Source organism: Zalophus californianus, chromosome 8 (assembly GCF_009762305.2).
Source record: "Zalophus californianus isolate mZalCal1 chromosome 8, mZalCal1.pri.v2, whole genome shotgun sequence".
Lineage (NCBI taxonomy): Eukaryota > Metazoa > Chordata > Mammalia > Carnivora > Otariidae > Zalophus > Zalophus californianus.
Window position 1 is genome coordinate 49,895,005 of NC_045602.1, and position 18,713 is coordinate 49,913,717.

The 18,713-nt window shown below is 43.3% G+C and overlaps 1 protein-coding gene across 1 annotated transcript in view; it reads right to left on the bottom strand.

Moving 5' to 3' along the window:
- DGUOK (deoxyguanosine kinase) overlaps positions 1-14,249 on the bottom strand; it is a 29,050-nt gene extending 14,801 nt beyond the window's left edge. The window contains 2 exon segments of the mRNA XM_027623440.2: positions 3,052-3,164; positions 14,046-14,249. Coding sequence (XP_027479241.2) covers positions 3,052-3,164; positions 14,046-14,229 — 297 coding nt within the window. The 5' untranslated portion in view covers positions 14,230-14,249.
- Positions 14,250-18,713: the final 4,464 nt, after the last annotated feature.

Sequence of the window (18,713 nt, forward strand, 5' to 3'; positions counted from 1 at the left end):
AGATAAGACTGACTACCATCAGTGCTATTATAGTTAGTATTGCTCTGGAACTTCCACCCAATAAAACAAGAAAATAGAAGTGAAGTATGGATATTGGAAAACTCTTACAAATTATAAGTATTTAGGGAAAACCATTATGTTCTGAAACCTCAAGCAAATAAAACAAAAAAAATAACAGTAATATTACAAGACAAACATACAATTAACTGCTTTCCTTTAAAACAATAACAACCAGTTTGGAAAAGATGATGGGAAAACGGATCCCACTCACAATAAGAATTAAATAACCACTCAGGAATAAACTAAACAAGAATACTACTACGAAAAGTAAATAATGACTTGGGGAAAATTAGCCTCCTATAACTTTTAAAGTCACATAAAGAGCAACATAAAACCATAAAAGCAAGAGAAAGAAATGTAGGCGCATGTTTTTATAATTTTGGATTGTGAGAGTCTTTTTAAAACTTTAATACCAAAGGCAGTAATTATGAAGAAAAAGACAGATTTGACTACATAAAAACTTGAATGTATTATATTGCAAAATATATCATATAGAGAGACAAAAGAAAAATGACAAACTGGGGAAAGGATCAGCAATATGTGATAAAGACTTAAGATACTTAACATACAATGAGCTCTTATAAAGCCATTACAAAAATTTGAAGATCTCAGTAGCGGGGAGAAAAATACAAGAGGTCTTAATAGGCAATTCACTAAAGAATACTAATAAATGGCTGATAAATATAAAAAAGATGTTGAATTCACTGGTAATCAAAGATATGTAAAACAAAATAACGCACTGTTTTCTTGCCCCTCATATTAGCAACAATGAAAAACAGTGTTGCCAAAAGTATGGGGAAAGTGGTACAACTTTTCTGAAGGAAATGTTTGTGAAGTTTAACAGGTGTCAGCAATCTACAAGATGTGTAATTTTTGGACATTAAAACTCCAACTGTAGATTATCCTAAGAAAATACAAAAGTACACAAAATTTAGCTGTTAACAAGAAAAAAGATGTAGCTACAAGGATATTCATCATTGTAACATTGTTTATAACAGGAAGAAATTCATATAGTACATGTAACATTATACATTAATTAAATTAAATATATCAACTACATTAATTAAAGGATCATATTATGCAATATACTGCAATCATTAAAATTACTATGAAAGGAAGACCTTGTATATCAAAGGCCATGCAGGTAAGAATTACAATTTTTGTTTAAAAAAAAGTAAATGTATATGTTTTATACATTCGTATAGGTGTATATAAATATATACATTTCTTCCTAAGTAGAAGGAAATCCAAAAGAACAAAAATGTTAACTACCTCTGGATAACGGGACTACGGGAGTATTAGCTATCTACTGCTGCATAACAAATTGTGCCAAAGTTTAGTGGCTTAAACAAAAAATGTTCATTATCTCAGTTTCTATGGGCGAGGAATCGGGACACAGCTTAGCCAGCTCATTCTGCCTCAGGGTTTCTCATGAAGTTTCAGTCAGGATATTGGCTGAGGTCAGTCATCTGAAGACTTGAGTGGGGCCAAAGGATCCACTTCCAAAAAGACTCACACTGCTGTTGGTAGGAGGACTCAATTGCTTGCTTCATGGGCCTCTTCACAGACAAGGATGCTTCATGACATGGCAGCTGGCATCCCCAGAGCCAAAAGTGATCAAGACAGATCAAGGTAGAAGATACAATGTCTTTTTTGGCCTACCCTAGCAAGTCCTACTGTTATTCCTGCTACATTCTATTCATCAGAATCAAGTCGCTAAGTCTAGCCACTCAAGGAGAGAATTAGGGTCTACCTCTTAAAGGAAAGCTCAACAATCTGTGGAAATATTTTAAATCCCACAATAGGTGACCTGTGGCATACTCAGAAAAAGATATGTAATTTATTTTCTAAATGGAAAATTAACTTCACAAACATACATACACACACAGAAACAATTTAAAAAAACATATGTCCACAATAAGCATGATGTGCCTGCCAAAAGAGGTAACACAATTTTGAGGAGGAATAACAGAAAAATGCCACCTAGAACAAGTTCTATGATACTCTTTACCATTTAGAGTACCACTCTTAGTCTAAGTGGAAAACTAACCAACTGGAGCTTATCACCTAGACAAAGTTACTTCAGAATGAGGAACAGTCTGGGGGAAAATGGTGTGTGGCTTGAAAGAAGACGCAAGGAGGAGAAAGAGCAAACAAATCATGAATTATCTTCAACTATATGAAGGGTTGTCATGTAGAGAAGTTAAAAACTTAAGAAGCAGAACTTGAACCAATGACTCAGAGTCACAGGGACGCAAAGTGGCTCATACAAGAACTTTCTAACAATTAGAGTTTTGTTAAAAACCAGAACAAGCCACTTAGTGGACTGTTCTTGGTGGCTGCGGGAGGAGAGTGTGGAGACTGAGGCAACGTAGTGCCATTTCCTCAGCTACCCCTAAGGTTCACGTCCAAACTGGTCCTTCCCTACTCACACGGATTATGGCTGATTTTGAAACCAACGCTATGGCCCTTCCCAAAGCAGTAGACCTGACACTAGGTCCTATGCCATGAGGCAGAAGTGAAATGTACAGCACTTGGCACAGTATGTGGCAAAGTGTGCGCTTTATAAACGTTAGCTATTATTTTTGCATTGACTCAGAGTGTGACAAGATGTTCGCGAAGTCCCTTCCAATTTCTAAAACTTCATAAATAAGTTAAAATCACTATAATTAGCTCTTAATCCTGAAGGTCAGCTTCAGTAATATACTCAAGGGTAGGAATGACAAAGCCAGGACAGCTGGACATACTTTGGGAAACCACAAAGAACAGAGGCAGTCACTTATGTAGACATGTAAAACCACAAAAATCAAAACTAAACATATTCAAACAAGTCATATCCTCTCTGGCATATGTGGTCTGCTTTCTGGAATGAAAGGATTTTAAAAAAAGAAACTCAAACTGGGCTGTTTCACCTACTCAGAGCAAATTGGATTATTACAATTAGTTTATTCACCCATGCTGGCCAACTACCCACCACAACTGAAAACTTACTTTTTGGGTGCCAACAGCCTGGACACTCTGCCATGTTGCTATAGGTTCTGTAGCTATGTGCCACTCTGGGTATGTTTTCGTGAGTAACTTCACAAAGGTGGACTTTCCCACGGCTGCAATGCAAATAGCATGTATTGGGACCCTTCCCACATCAGGGCTGCAGGAGAAAGCTGCTACTAAATTCGGGGGCCCAACTGAAGGCAACAAGTACCAGTTTTCCCAATTTCCGCACTCAGCACCAGACCAGTGTCCGAATGATGATGGGGCAGGCCATGCTAACCAGTCACCGTAATGAACACAGGCAACAGTGAGGAAAAATACCCTTAAGATCTAACTTGCAATGTTAATGCCCTAACCTCCCAGAGGCCAAGTATTTAATGAGAGCTGAAAATGTAAGAGGACTACCCAATGTAGAGGAAGTCAGCTACTTAAGTTGTAAGGCTTGAATCATATTTATTCCGTGGGAGTATAAAAACCGCAAGTTTTTCAGGAAAGAAAATTGAGATTATGACCCTCATTCATTCAACAAACCTAACCACTACTTATTGGAGTACTTACTATGGGCTCAGGACTGTCCGGCACTGGGGGTACAATGGCAAACCAAACACAGGACAGATTTTGCCCTCACGGAGCTTGTATGGGAGATACTAAACAAACATGGAATAACTAATAACAAACTGTTAAGTGCTAGGAAAGAAAAATGCAGGACGGCTCTAATACAGCTCAGGAGACTGGGGAAGTTTCCTCTGGAGAAAATGCTATCTGAGGTAAGATCTGAAAGGTGAGGAGATAACCAGGCCAGACGAGGGGTAAGGGTAATCCAGGCAGAGGGAGCCGCATAAACAAAGGCAAGGAAAAGAGAAAGAACCTGGTGTAGGAGGAGACAGAAGAAAAGCCTGGGCCTAGAAGAGGCATGGTCAAGTGAGGGAGAAGAGTGGCTCTAAGATGTGTGTAGAGGCAGGTAGGCAGGCCAGGCCAGATCAGGCACGACCTCATAGCATGGTAAGAAGTTTGAATCTATTCTAAGAGTAATGGGAAGTCAGTGGCAATGGATTTTAAGCAGGGAAATAAGATTCCATCTCATTTTTAAAAGATCACTCTGCCAGCTGTGTAAGAACAGACTGACACAGAAGCAGGCAAAGCAATTAGAAGATAATTGCAGCCTGAACCAAGGGATGGCAGAGGAGGTGGAAAGTAGTGGTTGCTTTGAGGAATATTTTGGAGATGAAACCAATCTAGTACAACAAATGATCTCTTCCCATTTACGCCAGTGTCTGGCCCATTACCTTCCATGAGCTCCAGACTCACTATCTAAGAGCTCTCCAGACACCACCACTTGGATGTCCCACAACCACCTCAAAATCAATCTGCTCCCTACATAAATGAAGTCATCATCGTCCCCAGCAAACTGAACGTCCTCCCATACCCCAGACCTCAGGGGACGGCAGCAGCATCACTCACTGTCAGAACTTCTCCCTCCTCTGCCAAACCTCAAGTAGCCACCAAGTCCTTTTGCACCTGCCTTCTAAATTTCCCCCATCTGTCCTCTTCTCTCCATTCCCACCTCCAAGCTCAAGATCAAGCTCTCACCTCTTGCCTCTCTGACTCTGGCTTTGCCCTCTTTAATCCATCACTCATACTGCAGCCACAGTGAACACAAAATAACACTGCTTAAAACCCTATTGCCTTCACGAAAAATCCAACCTTTGACATGGTCTATGAGACACAGCAAGATCTGGCCCCTGCGTGTACCTCTCCAGCCTCAGCTTCTTTTAGACACCCTGAGCCTCTGCTGACCAAATTCCTTCCAACTCCAATCATGCCATGTTCTTTCCCGCAAATGTGATTTTGCCTATGCATTCCCGTTTCCTGGAGCACCTCCTCTCCTCACCTGGTCAACTCCTACTCAATCTTCAAGATTCTGCTCAGATGTGCTCCCTGTATAAAGCTTTTCCAGATCCTGATGCCTCTGAGCTGGATCAGCTAATCATCCTTTATACTTGGCCTGGCTTTCTGGGTAAGAATTCATCACTGCAATTGTAATTCTGTTTCTCCAGGTAGAAGATGGGGCTCCTCTAGGGCACACAGGGTGGAATCAGAGTCCAGTGCAATGACCTGACTGAATAAAACACTTAATACACTACTAATTTTGGTTCCCTCTGAAACTGACATTTGTTAAAAATAAAAAAAATGACTTAAGAGTATGTTTGGAGTTCAATCCCTTCTATGAGAGATGGTCTTTCTCAAGCAAGTTCTACCCTGAGGAGGAACCCAAATGGAACCAAAAGAAGGAAGGGAAGAACCTTTCAAGTCAGTTCTATCAGCCACTCACAGCTACTCATCAGGAATGAGGGGATGTCACAGAAGAGCCCACACATCCAATGTGCGCCACTGATTACACAGCACTCCAGCTCCTGTCTGAACAACACAAGCTAAGAACAAACAACATGAATCTGTGTGTTCTGTACAGTCATGCTCCTCTCTCAGTTCCATCTCTACCCAGCCCATGTGTGCCTTTGCATATCTGTCCAGCCTCTGCTCTTCCCACATATCGGTGAATAAATGCCTTCCCCTGCTCTTCCTGGCCTGCATCTAAACCCTTTCCCCCTACCAAGCCTAAGGCCCCACCTCTTCCATGAAGTTTAGAATGTCTCTAGCTCACATGGAAGACCTACCACACTGGGCAATTGAATCAAACAATATTTATTAACTGCTTATGACATGTTTAGCATTTAAGTGTTTTGATTGCTTCATGGGTCTTAATTTTGGTTTCTTAATAGGATCTGACTCTCTGGGTTTGGGACTCAGGAATCCACATTTGTAAGTATGCCCCAAGTGATCCTAATGCATACTTTTTTTTTTTAAGATTTTCTTTATTTGTTTGAGAGAGAGAGAGAGAGAGAAACAGCGAGAGAGGGAACACAAGCAGGGGGGAGCGGGAGAGAAAGAAGCAGGCTTCCGGCTGAGCAGGGAGCCCGACTGGGGGCTCGATCCCAGGACCCTGGGATCATGACCTGAGCTGAAGGCAGACACTTAACGACTGAGCCACCCAGGCGCTCCCCCTAATGCATACTTCTATTTGAGGTTGCTATCCGGAACAATCTGATCAAAATCAACAGAGGTAGTTTTTTAAAAATATATATAGGTTCTAAAACCACATACCAGACTACTGAATAAAAGCCTACAGGCTTGCCATGAAGTACCTAACAGACTGACAGGAATTACAAATTGGTTGAGTTTATATATTATCAGATGCCTGCCTGCTCTGAGTAGCCCCTATTTTAAAATATTTGACATAGATGGGCAAAATTTAGACTGCAGGTTGTTGATTAAATCTAAAACGTGGTCCCTGCCTACCAGTCAAAAAGCTATTTTAATTAATAGGGAAAGATTAAGGCAATTGAGATTGCTGGGATTGAATGATCGTTAGAATTACATTTTTAGAAGTTAAAAACAATCTAAGAAACTACTGCAGATGGAAAGGAAGGGCCCTGAGGGTTGGGGAATTCCAGCTTCACCTCTGAGATCAGACACTATTAGTTCATCTAAAAGCAGCCAGGACTCTGAGGAACCGACTCATGCCTTTTAAACACACAAAACCCGGAATGCCAACAAATTTGATGTAATGGGAAATATACAGTTCCAATTACTGGAACAATTACACCAGGACAATACTTCTACCCTGCACCCCACTGCCCATTCAAAAGCTTCTGGAAAGCCAGTTTAGTAATCAGGAGCCGGTTTCAGCAAAGAATGACAGTAAATGGTGGTGGCAGGTCCTAAGTGCTGTGCCATCCAGGTTGCTCTTGCGCTCGGAGAGCCTGGGTCATTTGCCATAGGGCAGTATTTCTTAAGCTGTATTCCAATGGAACTCAGCTGTGCCAGGCACCAGCCACAAATATGGAATAATTTTAAAAGATAATTCAAAGTTATATACTCATATTAAAACTGCACACAGCATAACATTTTTTAGTGCTGTAATACCTAAGCGTAAGTTTTTTCTTCCTGCTTGGGTTTTGATTGTTGTTGTTGTTCAAGATTTACTTATTTATTTGAGGGGGGAGGAGCGGGGGGGGGAGCGGAGAGAAAATCTCAAGCTGACTCTCCAGAGAACAGAGCCCAATGCAGGGCTCCGTCTCACAACTCTGAGACCATGACCTGAGCCAAAATCAAGAGTCAGACACTTAACTATCCGAGGCACCCAGGCGTCCCTGTTTTTTTATTTTTTAAGACATATGTTGTAAAGTGTTCCCAGGGGCTTCATAAGAGTAATGTTGTCTGCTTTTTTCCTTTTTTTTTTTAAGACTTTATTTGCCAGAGAGACAGCGTGAGAGCACAAGCAGGGGGAGCGGCAGGCAGAGGGAGAAGCAGGCTCCCCGCTGAGCAAGGAGCCTGATGTGGGACCTGATCCCAGGACCCTGGAATCATGACCTAGGCCAAAGGCAGACGCTTAACGACTGAGCCACCCAGGCATTCCTGTCTGCTTCTTTCCTGCTACACTGGCCTCCTCCTAGGGAGCAGAACACTCATGTCCACCAAAAGCCACTCCTCTTCATGAAGCACTGGGCGAACAAGACAAAGTCCTCCCTTTGGTCTCTCGGCAGAGCACCAGCTGCTTATGGTATCATTATCACAATTTAGTTAGATCTCAGGTTCACTGTTATCTCTCAATATACTTTTTAATATCATGAGATTTGGGAGGTATCCGATCTCAGAATCAAACCTTCCTTTCAGATCTTAGCTCTTACTGAACTTTATTATATGTGCCATGACTTGGAAAAGGGCAGGAGGTACTTTCTTAGAGTATATTAGTACAACATGTTGATTTTTATTAGCACTAGGACTGTCATTCCACAAGCTACATCAAAGAGTTCTGCTGCTAATTTCCATCCTTTCCTAAGTCATGATTTTTTTCTCTCCACAAATTTTTCTATAAACTATGATGCCTGCTATTGCTACATTCTGCTAAAATCTAGCAATTAGATAGTATCTGATGTAACACCCCGATAACATATTACCTTCAATGTAATACAGCTGTATTTTGTGTGAGCCTTTTAAACATACCATCACCTCCAGGCATTTTCCTATCCTGAACAAAATTTAAAACATGGCAAAAATCCAATTCTGAAACCTTGTACCAAAAAGCAAACTAAGACAGTAAATGTAAAACTATCTTTAAAAAAAAAAAAAGAAGTCTTCCAAAGAACATGTAAAGCCTGTATTTTAGGCTTTACATTTGATGCTGTATCCATCTACTCATTCACTTACTGGATGTTTATGGAAGAGCTACCAGGTGCTAGGTACTGTATTTAAAGCAATGAACTAGGCGGAGACCCTGCCCTCAAGGAGCTTATACTCCAACCCTGAAACAAAGTACCCAGGATCAGAAAGGCTCTGAGCCCAAAAGCATTCTGGGCAAACTTAACAAAAATCACTCAGCAGGCTTAAAAGAAACTTAATACCTTTTTGCTCTGATTCCTCTTACTCTTTTTCCCATGGGAAACTATGCTTCACAACAACAACAAAAGTTGCTCTCAGCTCCCAGCATACGATTCATCCTTTCACTATCTCCTTCTCAGTGAAGCCTTCTTGAACCCTCTCTGGTCCACTTCACCCCGGGGCGGGGGCGGGGGGGGGGCAAAGCTAACCACTGCCTGCCCCGACTTACCAAGGTATTACATTATAATTATCTGTGACCCCGTCACTCTCTCCACTTGCTTTTTGAAGATACAAACTGACCTTGTTCCCTTTGCATCCTGAGTATCCAGCCAGATACCAGGAAAGGAGATGGATGGAATGAGGTGAATCACAGAAACAAAGACTCCAATATACAACATTGAGAATAAATAGGCCTTTTTTCCCTAAGATTCTTCACCCAATTGTTTATATGCAATAAAAGCAATAGATGCACATTAGTAACGTTAGACTATATGGAACATACTATTAGGGAAGCTCTCTCCTCTGCTTTATGTAGAAGTCTCTAGGCTGTAAAAGTGACAAAGTTTCCTCTTTTTTGGTTGGGTCTTTGAAAATCAAAGTGAGAATGGTCTGAGATGACTCACTGCCAGTATCTCATACAGCAATCCTTTCTTCAACTGAGGTCTGTAATTATAAAATAACTGGTTTGGGGAGGCAATAACACACTGTAGCCATGAATACACTTAGAAGACAGACTAAGTATTTTATTTCTTAGATCTTAAGGAATTCTAGGCACCAAACTTTTCATTTTCCATCACACATGGCATATGACTTCTTAACTCATACTGGGCGCCACTGGGTGCTACTTCACTGACCCATTTTCCTTATGGGTTGTGGTCTGCACTTACAGGATCAGATCAACAGTACTCAGAACTGCATGACTACAAGAAAAGCCCCTCTAAACATATCTAACCTGAGTTAGGACAGGGGTTTACCTTCCCTTATTCAGGTGTCCTGGAAGGGTACTGATTTGTTTGGGGATGCCACCTGTGATTAGAGAACAAGATCACTCCTGCCTTGATTTTAAAGCAGCTTAAAATATTCCCTCCGTGGGCACCAATGACTAACTTCCACATGGTATCACAGCACAGGAGTCAAGCATCTGGTAAACACCGAAAAAATACAACAGGTCAGGCAGGGGGTTAGGTGCTGCTGATGCACACATGAGCAAGACACTAAGTGGCCAACCCAGGGAAGGTGTTCAATGTGCAAACAATCCTCACAGAACTCAAGTGCTGTAGCAGTTGTGGGTACAAAATGTTAGAAGAGCACACAGAGGAGGCAGTGACTAATTCTGCCTGAGGACAGTCATCACGGTGTGTGGGGTGATGGAGAGCAGTAGGAGGTAAAACTAGAAACAGCCAGATTAGGGGCCCCCCAGTCCACTTGCCATTAGTCACATTTTCCTTGAGCAAGTGCATTCACTTCCAAGGCTTCAACAACTACCCCCACAATCGACAACTTCCATATCTGAAATCTCAGTCCCATCTCTCTCAATTTCAGGCACATGTCCTAATCTACCTCAGAACATCTATGTATGTCTCAGAGGCACCTGACAACCAAATCCGTCACTCTTACCTCCCCAGCCTTCTTCCTTTATTCCCATCCTGTTTCCAGTCTGCGTCCAAACTACAACCTCACTGCCATCCTCTACGCCTCCACTCCTCACCTCCAAGTGGCCACCTAGGCCTAGTCAATCCCTCTTCTAAAATCCCTCTCAAACTTCCATTCTTCTCTGTCCTTCCATTCCCTCTGTCCAGCCCTGCAGCTTCCCACATTCCAACTACGAAAGCCACAAAACTAGTCTATCCACTCCCAATTCTGTTCCTGCTCATTCACTCCACACAACAGATGCATGGCACTATGAGTACTGCAGCAAACAAGACATATAAAAAGAAAGTGCCTGGGGCGCCTGGGTGGCTCAGTCATTAAGCGTCTGCCTTCGGCTCAGGTCATGATCCTGGAGTCCCGGGATCGAGTCCCGCATCAGGCTCCCTGCTCGGCAGGGAGTCTGCTTCTTCCTCTGACCCTCCCCCCTCTCATACTCTCTCTCTCTCTCTCTCTCTCTCTCATTCTTTCTCTCAAATAAATAAATAAATCTTTAAAAAAAAAAAAAGAAAGTGCCTGCTTTTGAAGCTTTGTTTGTTCCTTCTGGCCAATTTCTTTTTTAAAATAAATCTGGGTGGCTCAGTCGTTAAGCGTCTGCCTTCGGCTCGGGTCATGATCCTGGAGTCCTGGGATCAAGTCCCACATCGGGCTCCCTGCTCAGCGGGGAGTCTGCTTCTCCCTCCGCCCTTCACCCTGCTCATGTTCTCTCTCAAATAAATAAATAAAATCTTAAAAAAAAATGAATTTGGTCATGGCACATGCTGGCCTCAAGTCTTCAGTAACCTCTCACCACCTACACAACAAACTCCTAGCATGCTGCACAGGCTGTTCAACATCTGGCAAGTCTACCCTTCCAGCCTCTTGTTCTGCCATCCAGGCACACCCCTGTTCTTAGAACTGCATGTTTCTTCAGGCTTTTGCCTTGGCAAATGTGACTTCCTGTACTGGAACATTCCTTCGTCATCTCCCCCTTGAGAATTCCTACCCCAGAGATTCTGAGTTCCCATACCCAAACAACCATGGCACTCATCACATGGTATAGGAATTGTATTTAGAAGTCTGCTCCTCCCATCTGGTTATGAGCTCCTTAAAGGACAGGAACTGTACCACAGGGGAGTCTACCCTCATAGCAGGTACTCTCAGTAAGTCTTGATTTGAGTAAAAGCAAGGAAGAAGTATATCCATCTAGAAAGGTTAAGAAGCAAAAGTCAGGAAAATTGGGAGAGGGAGCTCAAACTTCACCTGATCGCCTAAGTACTTACTGTGTGAAGTACTTTGGTACTTCTCTGGGCTCTGAGAACAGAGCTTCCTTTAGAGGCATGTTTCCCAAAGAACATCTTTAACACCATGAGGCAGGGAGCAGGACCCTCCCTTTTCAACCTTTTTGATGTTTCACCACGAATGTGGTGACTGGTCTCACTTTAAATTCATGACCACTAAGTCCAAGTGGGTCCTTAATGCTAACTGGCAGCTCTACATTTCTCTTGCTCACTCGCTAGACTAATTCATGTCTTTCCTCTCTCTTCATGCTCATTCTGCTTAGCTGAGCCTTCTCCCTATTTCACTGAGAAAACAACCAAAAGACCTTCCCCACGTTCCCACCACGCCTACTCGAGTCAGTACTCATTTCTGTTGCCATTCACACTGTTAACTAGTGATAGACCGCGCTCCTAGCTTAGGCTAACCTCTCTCCACTTCGGCAACAGACTCCATTCCTTCTTGCTTACTAAAATCACTCCAGGAATTATATCCTGTCTCCTGCTCCACCAATTTTTTTCCCTCTCTTCTAGACCATTTTCACCAGCTTACAAACATCATCTAATACCTCTTACAAAAAGAAAAAACTGGAAACAACTCCCTCAAACCCTCCCCATTTCAGTTACCACCCTCTGTCTTCCCTTTTTAGGAAAACTTCCAAACAGTTGTCTTAATCCACTGTCTCCGGTTCCTCATTTCCCTGAACCTATGCCGATCAGATGTTCACCCCTACTGTCCCTAAAAACTGTTCTTCTCAAGTTCACCAAAAAGCTCTGTTATTTAAACAGCATTACACAGTTGAACATTCCCACCCCTTGAACACCTTCTTCATTTGGCTTCCAAGTTATCATTCTCTTTTGGTTTTGCTCCGACCTCAATGGTCATTCCCTTTCAGTTTCTTTTGCCTAGTTCCTTCCCCAATCTCCTTTCCATCAACACACAAGGTCTCCTGCCTTCAAATACCATCTACATTTATACTTCCAGTCCGGGGAGACTCTGAACTCCAGACATATATCCAACTGTCTCTTCACCATCTCCACTTAGATATCTAATAAGCACATAGAAACCTAAAATGCCTAAAGACAGAATCTTGAAATCATCCCTTGCCCCTAGTCTCTTTTCCCATGCTTCCCCATTTAAGAAAATTTGGAATTCCCATTTTTCAAGTTGCTCAGGCCAAAATGATTGATCTCTTTATCTCACATTCACACATCTGTTACCAAATCCAGTTTGCCCTGCCTTAAACTGTAACTGGAACCCAACTGCCTCTTACCATCACCATTACCACTCTGCTCCAACTCACGGCAACTCATCATTGCAATAACCTCCTGACACCTTCTACTTTCAACATATCAGCCAGAATCACCTTTTCATAATTTAAGTCAAATCATGTCCCTTGACAGCTCAAACCTTTTCCAATGGTAAGTAAAAATCCACCATGGGCTAAACGCCTATACAATCCAGCCATTCCTTACCTTCACACCTCATCTCCTTCCATTCTCCCCCTTGCTCACTCTGCTCCAGCCACAACAGCTTTCCTCCTGTTCCCGGAACACACCCTCCACCTCAGGTCTTCCCTCTGCCTGGAAGATTCTTCTCCCAGTTACCTACATGGTTTCATTCTCTCATTTTCTTCTGGTTTTTGTTCCAATGTCACCTTCTCGGTGATGCCTGTCTTGACTACCCTATTTAAAATTGCCATTTCCCTCAATCGCTCATCCCTGAATTTTCCCCGTCACACTCATTACTATCTAATACATTGTTTACTTAATTTATATTGTTTATTATTTATCACTACTAGAGTGCCATGAGAGATTTTTATTTGTTCTGTTCAGTGCTGTATCCTCAGGGCCAAGAACAGTGCTGGCAAACAGAAGTTGCTCAAAGGGTTATTTGTTGAATGAATAAAATGAGAAATTCTTAATTTGCTGCTAGAATGTCTTCAATACTCAACACTTGCTAATCTCTTTAGGGCTCAGCACCTTAGCTAGTAAAACCATCAAGTCAGAATTTGGTAACATTAAACTGAAGTGTTTTGCGTTCGTTTTATTACTTTTTACTTAAGATACTGGGTCTCTACTAAGTTACTTTTAATACGTTTTAAGTTTAAAAAGTGAGTTTCTTCTAAGAAAAACGTTAAGAAATGATATGGGACTAGAAGAGAGACACGGTAAAATTAGTGTTAAGTGGTATTTGAATGACTGAACTTTAAGAACTCTTAGGGTAGGGCTGCCAGAGAAAATACAGGACACCAGTTAAATTTTAATTGTAAATAATTTTTTTCTAGTTTATGTCCCAAATATTGCATAGGACACACACTAAAACGGTATTCGTTATCTGAAATCCTGTTTTAAATGAGCACCTTTTCCCCCCCTAAATCTGGCAACCGTATCTTAGGAGAACAAAGAAATTACACCCTGCTCCTTGTTCGCATCCATTTCGATCAGAACAAGCTGTTAGAACTCTTGTCCTAGCTACAGCCTTCGTGGCTGTGGAGGAGTACTGAGGCCTGACATCCTAAAAAATCAAAGAAGCAAAGGCCTCTTTGGGAGGGGAAAGGCCTCGCGGCATCAGACCGCGGGGAAGGGGGGGGTCTGGGCCCAGCTCCCTTTCTCAGCCTCTCAGGCTTGCAGCCACTTTCTGGCCCTTACCAATATTTCCTTCGATGGAGAGCCTTCGAGGCCCGCGCTCCGCGTGCAAGCCCCTGGAGGGGTACACGCCACCGACTGCGCTCTGGGCCATGGACCTGGAAGGTGCTCGCAACAGCCTTCGAAGGAGCCGGCCCGCGGTCATTCCACCCACAACTTGCGCAGCTACCACTTCCGCCGAGAGCATTTCCGCCCTCGGTACAGCCGTTCCAGCGCTGCGGCGCGCCTATGACGTCAGGAGATCGCTGGGCAAGAAGCGGGTGGGGTTGAGCCGGCTGGGGGTGGGGCCAAAGGGACGGCTCTGTTCTCGCGATGTTTGTGGATGACCGAAGCTAGATAGGAAAGACTTCCGGTGTGGCGGGTGCGTGAGAGTTAGTACCTGCAGCTGTTACTGCGGCTTAGCCTCTCGGTTTTTGTCGAACAGCAGCATCGTAAAAGAGACATAAACTCACTAATCTCATAACCTTTGTATTTTTGTGTAACTTTTAAGTCATTAACTAAAGACAAAAAATAATTGTAATTGTAAGCGAGGCTTTTCCTGGTGTTTGTCTGCTTTTCTAATATGGGTAGCAACTGGACTATTTTAAGGAGGAAAATGACACAATCTGATGATGTACACATTAACTTTTTCCCATTCACTTGCGACGCGCAGCACAATGCTGGCACATTACTGAATAAATCAAATTAGTTCATTACACTCCACCTCTTATTTTGTCTTTTGAATGAATAAGTAAACGTTCGCTCGATTTGCGTAGTAGCCAAAAATCCCATTAGGCTAAAGTGGGTGGAGGCCCAGGATATGAGTGGAACTCGTTTAAACCAGATAGATGGGGTCCTGTGGGCGTGAACAACGGCGGGGGTGAGGAGCGGGCCAGTGTGGGGCGGTGAGGTTTCTGAATGGGATTTGTCAAAGGCTGAGCAGAACCCGGGTAGAGACTTGCTGGTGTTTAAAACTGGAGTCCCCCTGTCGGTGGAGAGCTGCGCTCCGCTCTGCCGAGGGGCAGGAACAGTTCTGAGCTGCTGCCCCCGGGTGAGGCCCTGACTGGCTTTGTCCTGCCACACCTCATTGTCATAACGACCTCAGAACTAACGCTTTATGAAGTGTTGTTAGAAGGTATTTCCACCTTCCACTGTTGAAAACGCAAGAGTCAAAGCAGGAGTCCCAACAGTCAAACCGGCCTTCAGGCAGCACTCTTAGAGGTGGGAGGTTTTAGGAAACAGGGACCTGTTTGCAAGGGGTTGGGGAGGGGTAGGTGGCTGGGACATCAATCTTGCATAAAAAGCACAAGACCTTTTTCTAATACTGATGTTTATATGGGATGGCTGAAGTGATGTTCGTATTTTAAGCACATTCTTAAAAAATATAGGTTATAACTTTATTTAGGATAACCTAGATGCAGCACCAATGGATATTGGAACAGCTAAAGTCTGTCCCATCTTCTGCTCCCATTCTCACAGCCACCTCCGTGTCAAAATACTGCCTACATTCCTTTATCAATGTGAACTCAGACTTGGAAAATATTCATCAAGAAAAAGTTTGAGAGATGGGGCGCCTGGGTGGCTCAGTCGTTAACCGTCTGCCTTTGGCTCAGGTCATGGTCCCAGAATCCTGGAATGGAGCCCCGCATTGGGCTCCCTGCTCGGCAGGAAGCCTGCTTCTCCCTCTCCCACTCCCCCTGCTTGTGTCTCTCTCTGTCAAATAAATAAATAAAATCTTAAAAAAAAAAAATTGAAAGAGTCTCTCAGCACCCAGAAGGCCTCTCTGCCTTTGCTGCCATCAGGGTCATTGTGAAGGTTAAATGAGGAAGTTGTTAGGAAGGTTAGGTGCAGACAGGCAACTAAACTTCTCCTTAAAGTTAGAGTTACTAAAAGTTATTATTTTTTTTAGACTTTATAGTAAAGTGTAGTATGCAGTGAAGAAAAGAACTTGCATCATAAGTATGCAGGTTAATGAAATTTTGACAAACTGTACCTTACTTGGATTCAGATAAAGATATAGACCATTGCTGGCATCTCCAGCATCCATTTGTCCTGCCAGTTACTACCCACCAGAAGTCATCAATAGCCTGACTTCTAACAGCAATCGTTTTGCCTGTTCTTTATATAAATGGAATCACATAGTAGGTACTTCTTTCATTCAATATTATATCTATGAAATTTATCCAGGCTATATATATACATAGCTGTAATTCATCCTCGTTGTCATATAGTGTTCCAATACATTGCTATACCACAATGTATTTTATCTGTTGCACTATTGCTGGATATTTAAGAGTTTCTAAATTGGGGCTATTACGAAGAGGGTGGCCATGAATATTCTTGAATATGTCTTTTGGTAAAGTTATGCATGCAGTTCTCTTGGGTAATACCTGTGAGTGGAATTATGTGATTAGTTATTTGTATGTTCAGCTTTAGTAAAACATTCCCAAACAGTAGATAGTTTTACAGTGTTTGTACCAATTGACACTGCCACCATCATGAGTGGGCACTGTGGTTGTCCCACATTCTTAACAACAGTTGGTATTGTCAGCTATTCATTTTGTCCAGGATGCCATATGTAGTTTTAATCTGCATTTTCCTGATGATTAATGAAGCAAAACACTTTTTCATATGTTTACTGGCTATTTCGGCAACCTCTGTTTTAAAGAGGTTCCCTGAATGCATTCTGACTGATGCACCTAATCATGAAGGGAAGCATTTAAGGAGTAGTTAAGAGTGTGGGCTCCTGAGAGCCCGGGGTGAGGGTTGAGAAAGATAACCCACAAGTAGCACTTACCACCTGCCACACAGCTACCACCCAGTACACTTTCTATCATCAGTAATGGCTGCCTTCAGCTTGACCCTCAGTGCCCGGGACATTTTTGCCATTTATCTTGAGTTGACTGCCTGTTGTATTTCCTCTCTCCTCAAGCTACTGTAACCTACCCATGTTCCCCCCCTACCCCCACTATCAGCGTATGACCTGACTTCCCCTGAAGACTTCAAGGACTGCACTTCTTAAAATGGGGTAAGACTGGGTGGGGGCAGGGCAAGGAACAATGGGTCAGCCTCCCCATCTTCCCCCACCTGGAGACTCTGATGCACCCCTCTACAGCAGGGATTTGTCAGTGCTCCACATTTCCTCCCATCCTGTGTGTGTGTTTGTGCGAGGGGAGCTGTCCTCTGGCCTCCTCCCCATGCTTTCTCTTCCAACAGCCTGTGACTGAAGCTCTTCTTTGCAAGACTGCCCTCGGCCTACTGGAGCACTTTCCCAGCCCCTGTGGAAAGCATGGGACTTTACCTCCCCCCAGAGTGTGCCTTCTCCAATCACTGATAGGTCAGCATGAAAGCCCAGTTGCATCCAGTCAGGCTTTTACACCAGAGCTGCCTGGGCACCAGGGTGAAACCACCCTTTGTGGGACTCTATCGGAGAGGTCCCCTGCTGGGCTTCCTCCCCTTTCTTGTTCTGCTTCTCTTACTCTGCTCTCTGGTCTCCCCTGCAAGCACTTCCTTGAATCACTTGCCTGTGTATCCTCACTTCAGGGTCTGCTTCTGGGAAACCCATCTTAAGACATAAGTCCACTAGAGATTTTTGTAAAACATGCTTCTCCACCCTACCCCCAAGGGCAAGTGCTGGGATGGCAGAGGAAGTATGTTTGACATTAAGGTCTGTGCACTTCCACTGGGGTCCACTGTCTCCAGATAGGTGTGTCTGGGAAGGCTCATAGCCAAGCGGGATCTGCTCGGGAGCATCAGGGTTGGGACTTGAGTAGGTAGAGAGAGTAAAGGGTATGCCAGGCAAAAGTAGGAATCTTCTGCTATTAGCTAGCTGGGTGAGCGAGTGAGTTAACTTGTGAACTAGCTATAAAATGGAAATGATACTAGTATCTGCTAATAGGGTTATGGTGAGGATTAAGTGGGGAAATCCATGGAAAACTCTTAACCTAAGGCCTCACATATTGTAAGCATTCGACCAATGCTAGCTATTATTACTACCCTTTGTTTTCTCATCATATTTTGTGGGTGCTTCTATTTCACCTCAAATCATTGTCTTGCATGTGTCTTCCCCCCGCTTTATGCAGTGAGACTTTGATGGGCAGGAATCATCTTTACTGGATATGTAAATCCCATGTGACCTTACCCAGTAATAATGGATGCCAAAAATTCAGCAAATACTTGTGAAATTTAACAGAATTGACCAAGGGCAGAGAGTAGGGAGCAAATAACAAGAGAGAGACTGAGAGGGAGATAGAAGCAGGAGGTGGGGCGCCTGGGTGGCTCAGTCGTTAAGCGTCTGCCTTCAGCTCAGGTCATGGTCCCAGGGTCCTGGGATCGAGCCCCGCATCGGGCTCCCTGCTCCGCGGGAAGCCTGCTTCTCCCTCTCCCACTCCCCCTGCTTGTGTTCCCTCTCTCGCTGTGTCTCTCTCTGCCAAATAAATAAATAAAATCTTTAAAAAATAAAAGAAGTAGCAGGAGGAAGAGCAAGAACAAAAGGGGGAGAAGGGAGAAGAAGAAGAAGAGGAAGGAGGACGAGAGGAGGGAAAGAAAAAAAAAATTCTTCCTAAAGGTGCTGCTCCTTTCTGGGTTAGTTTTGGGGAAAGATACAGCCCAATCCTCAATAACAAAAGCCCTCATAGAGATCTTGAGCCCACTGTGACCTTCCACCACCCGAATTCAAACATTGCGTTTGAG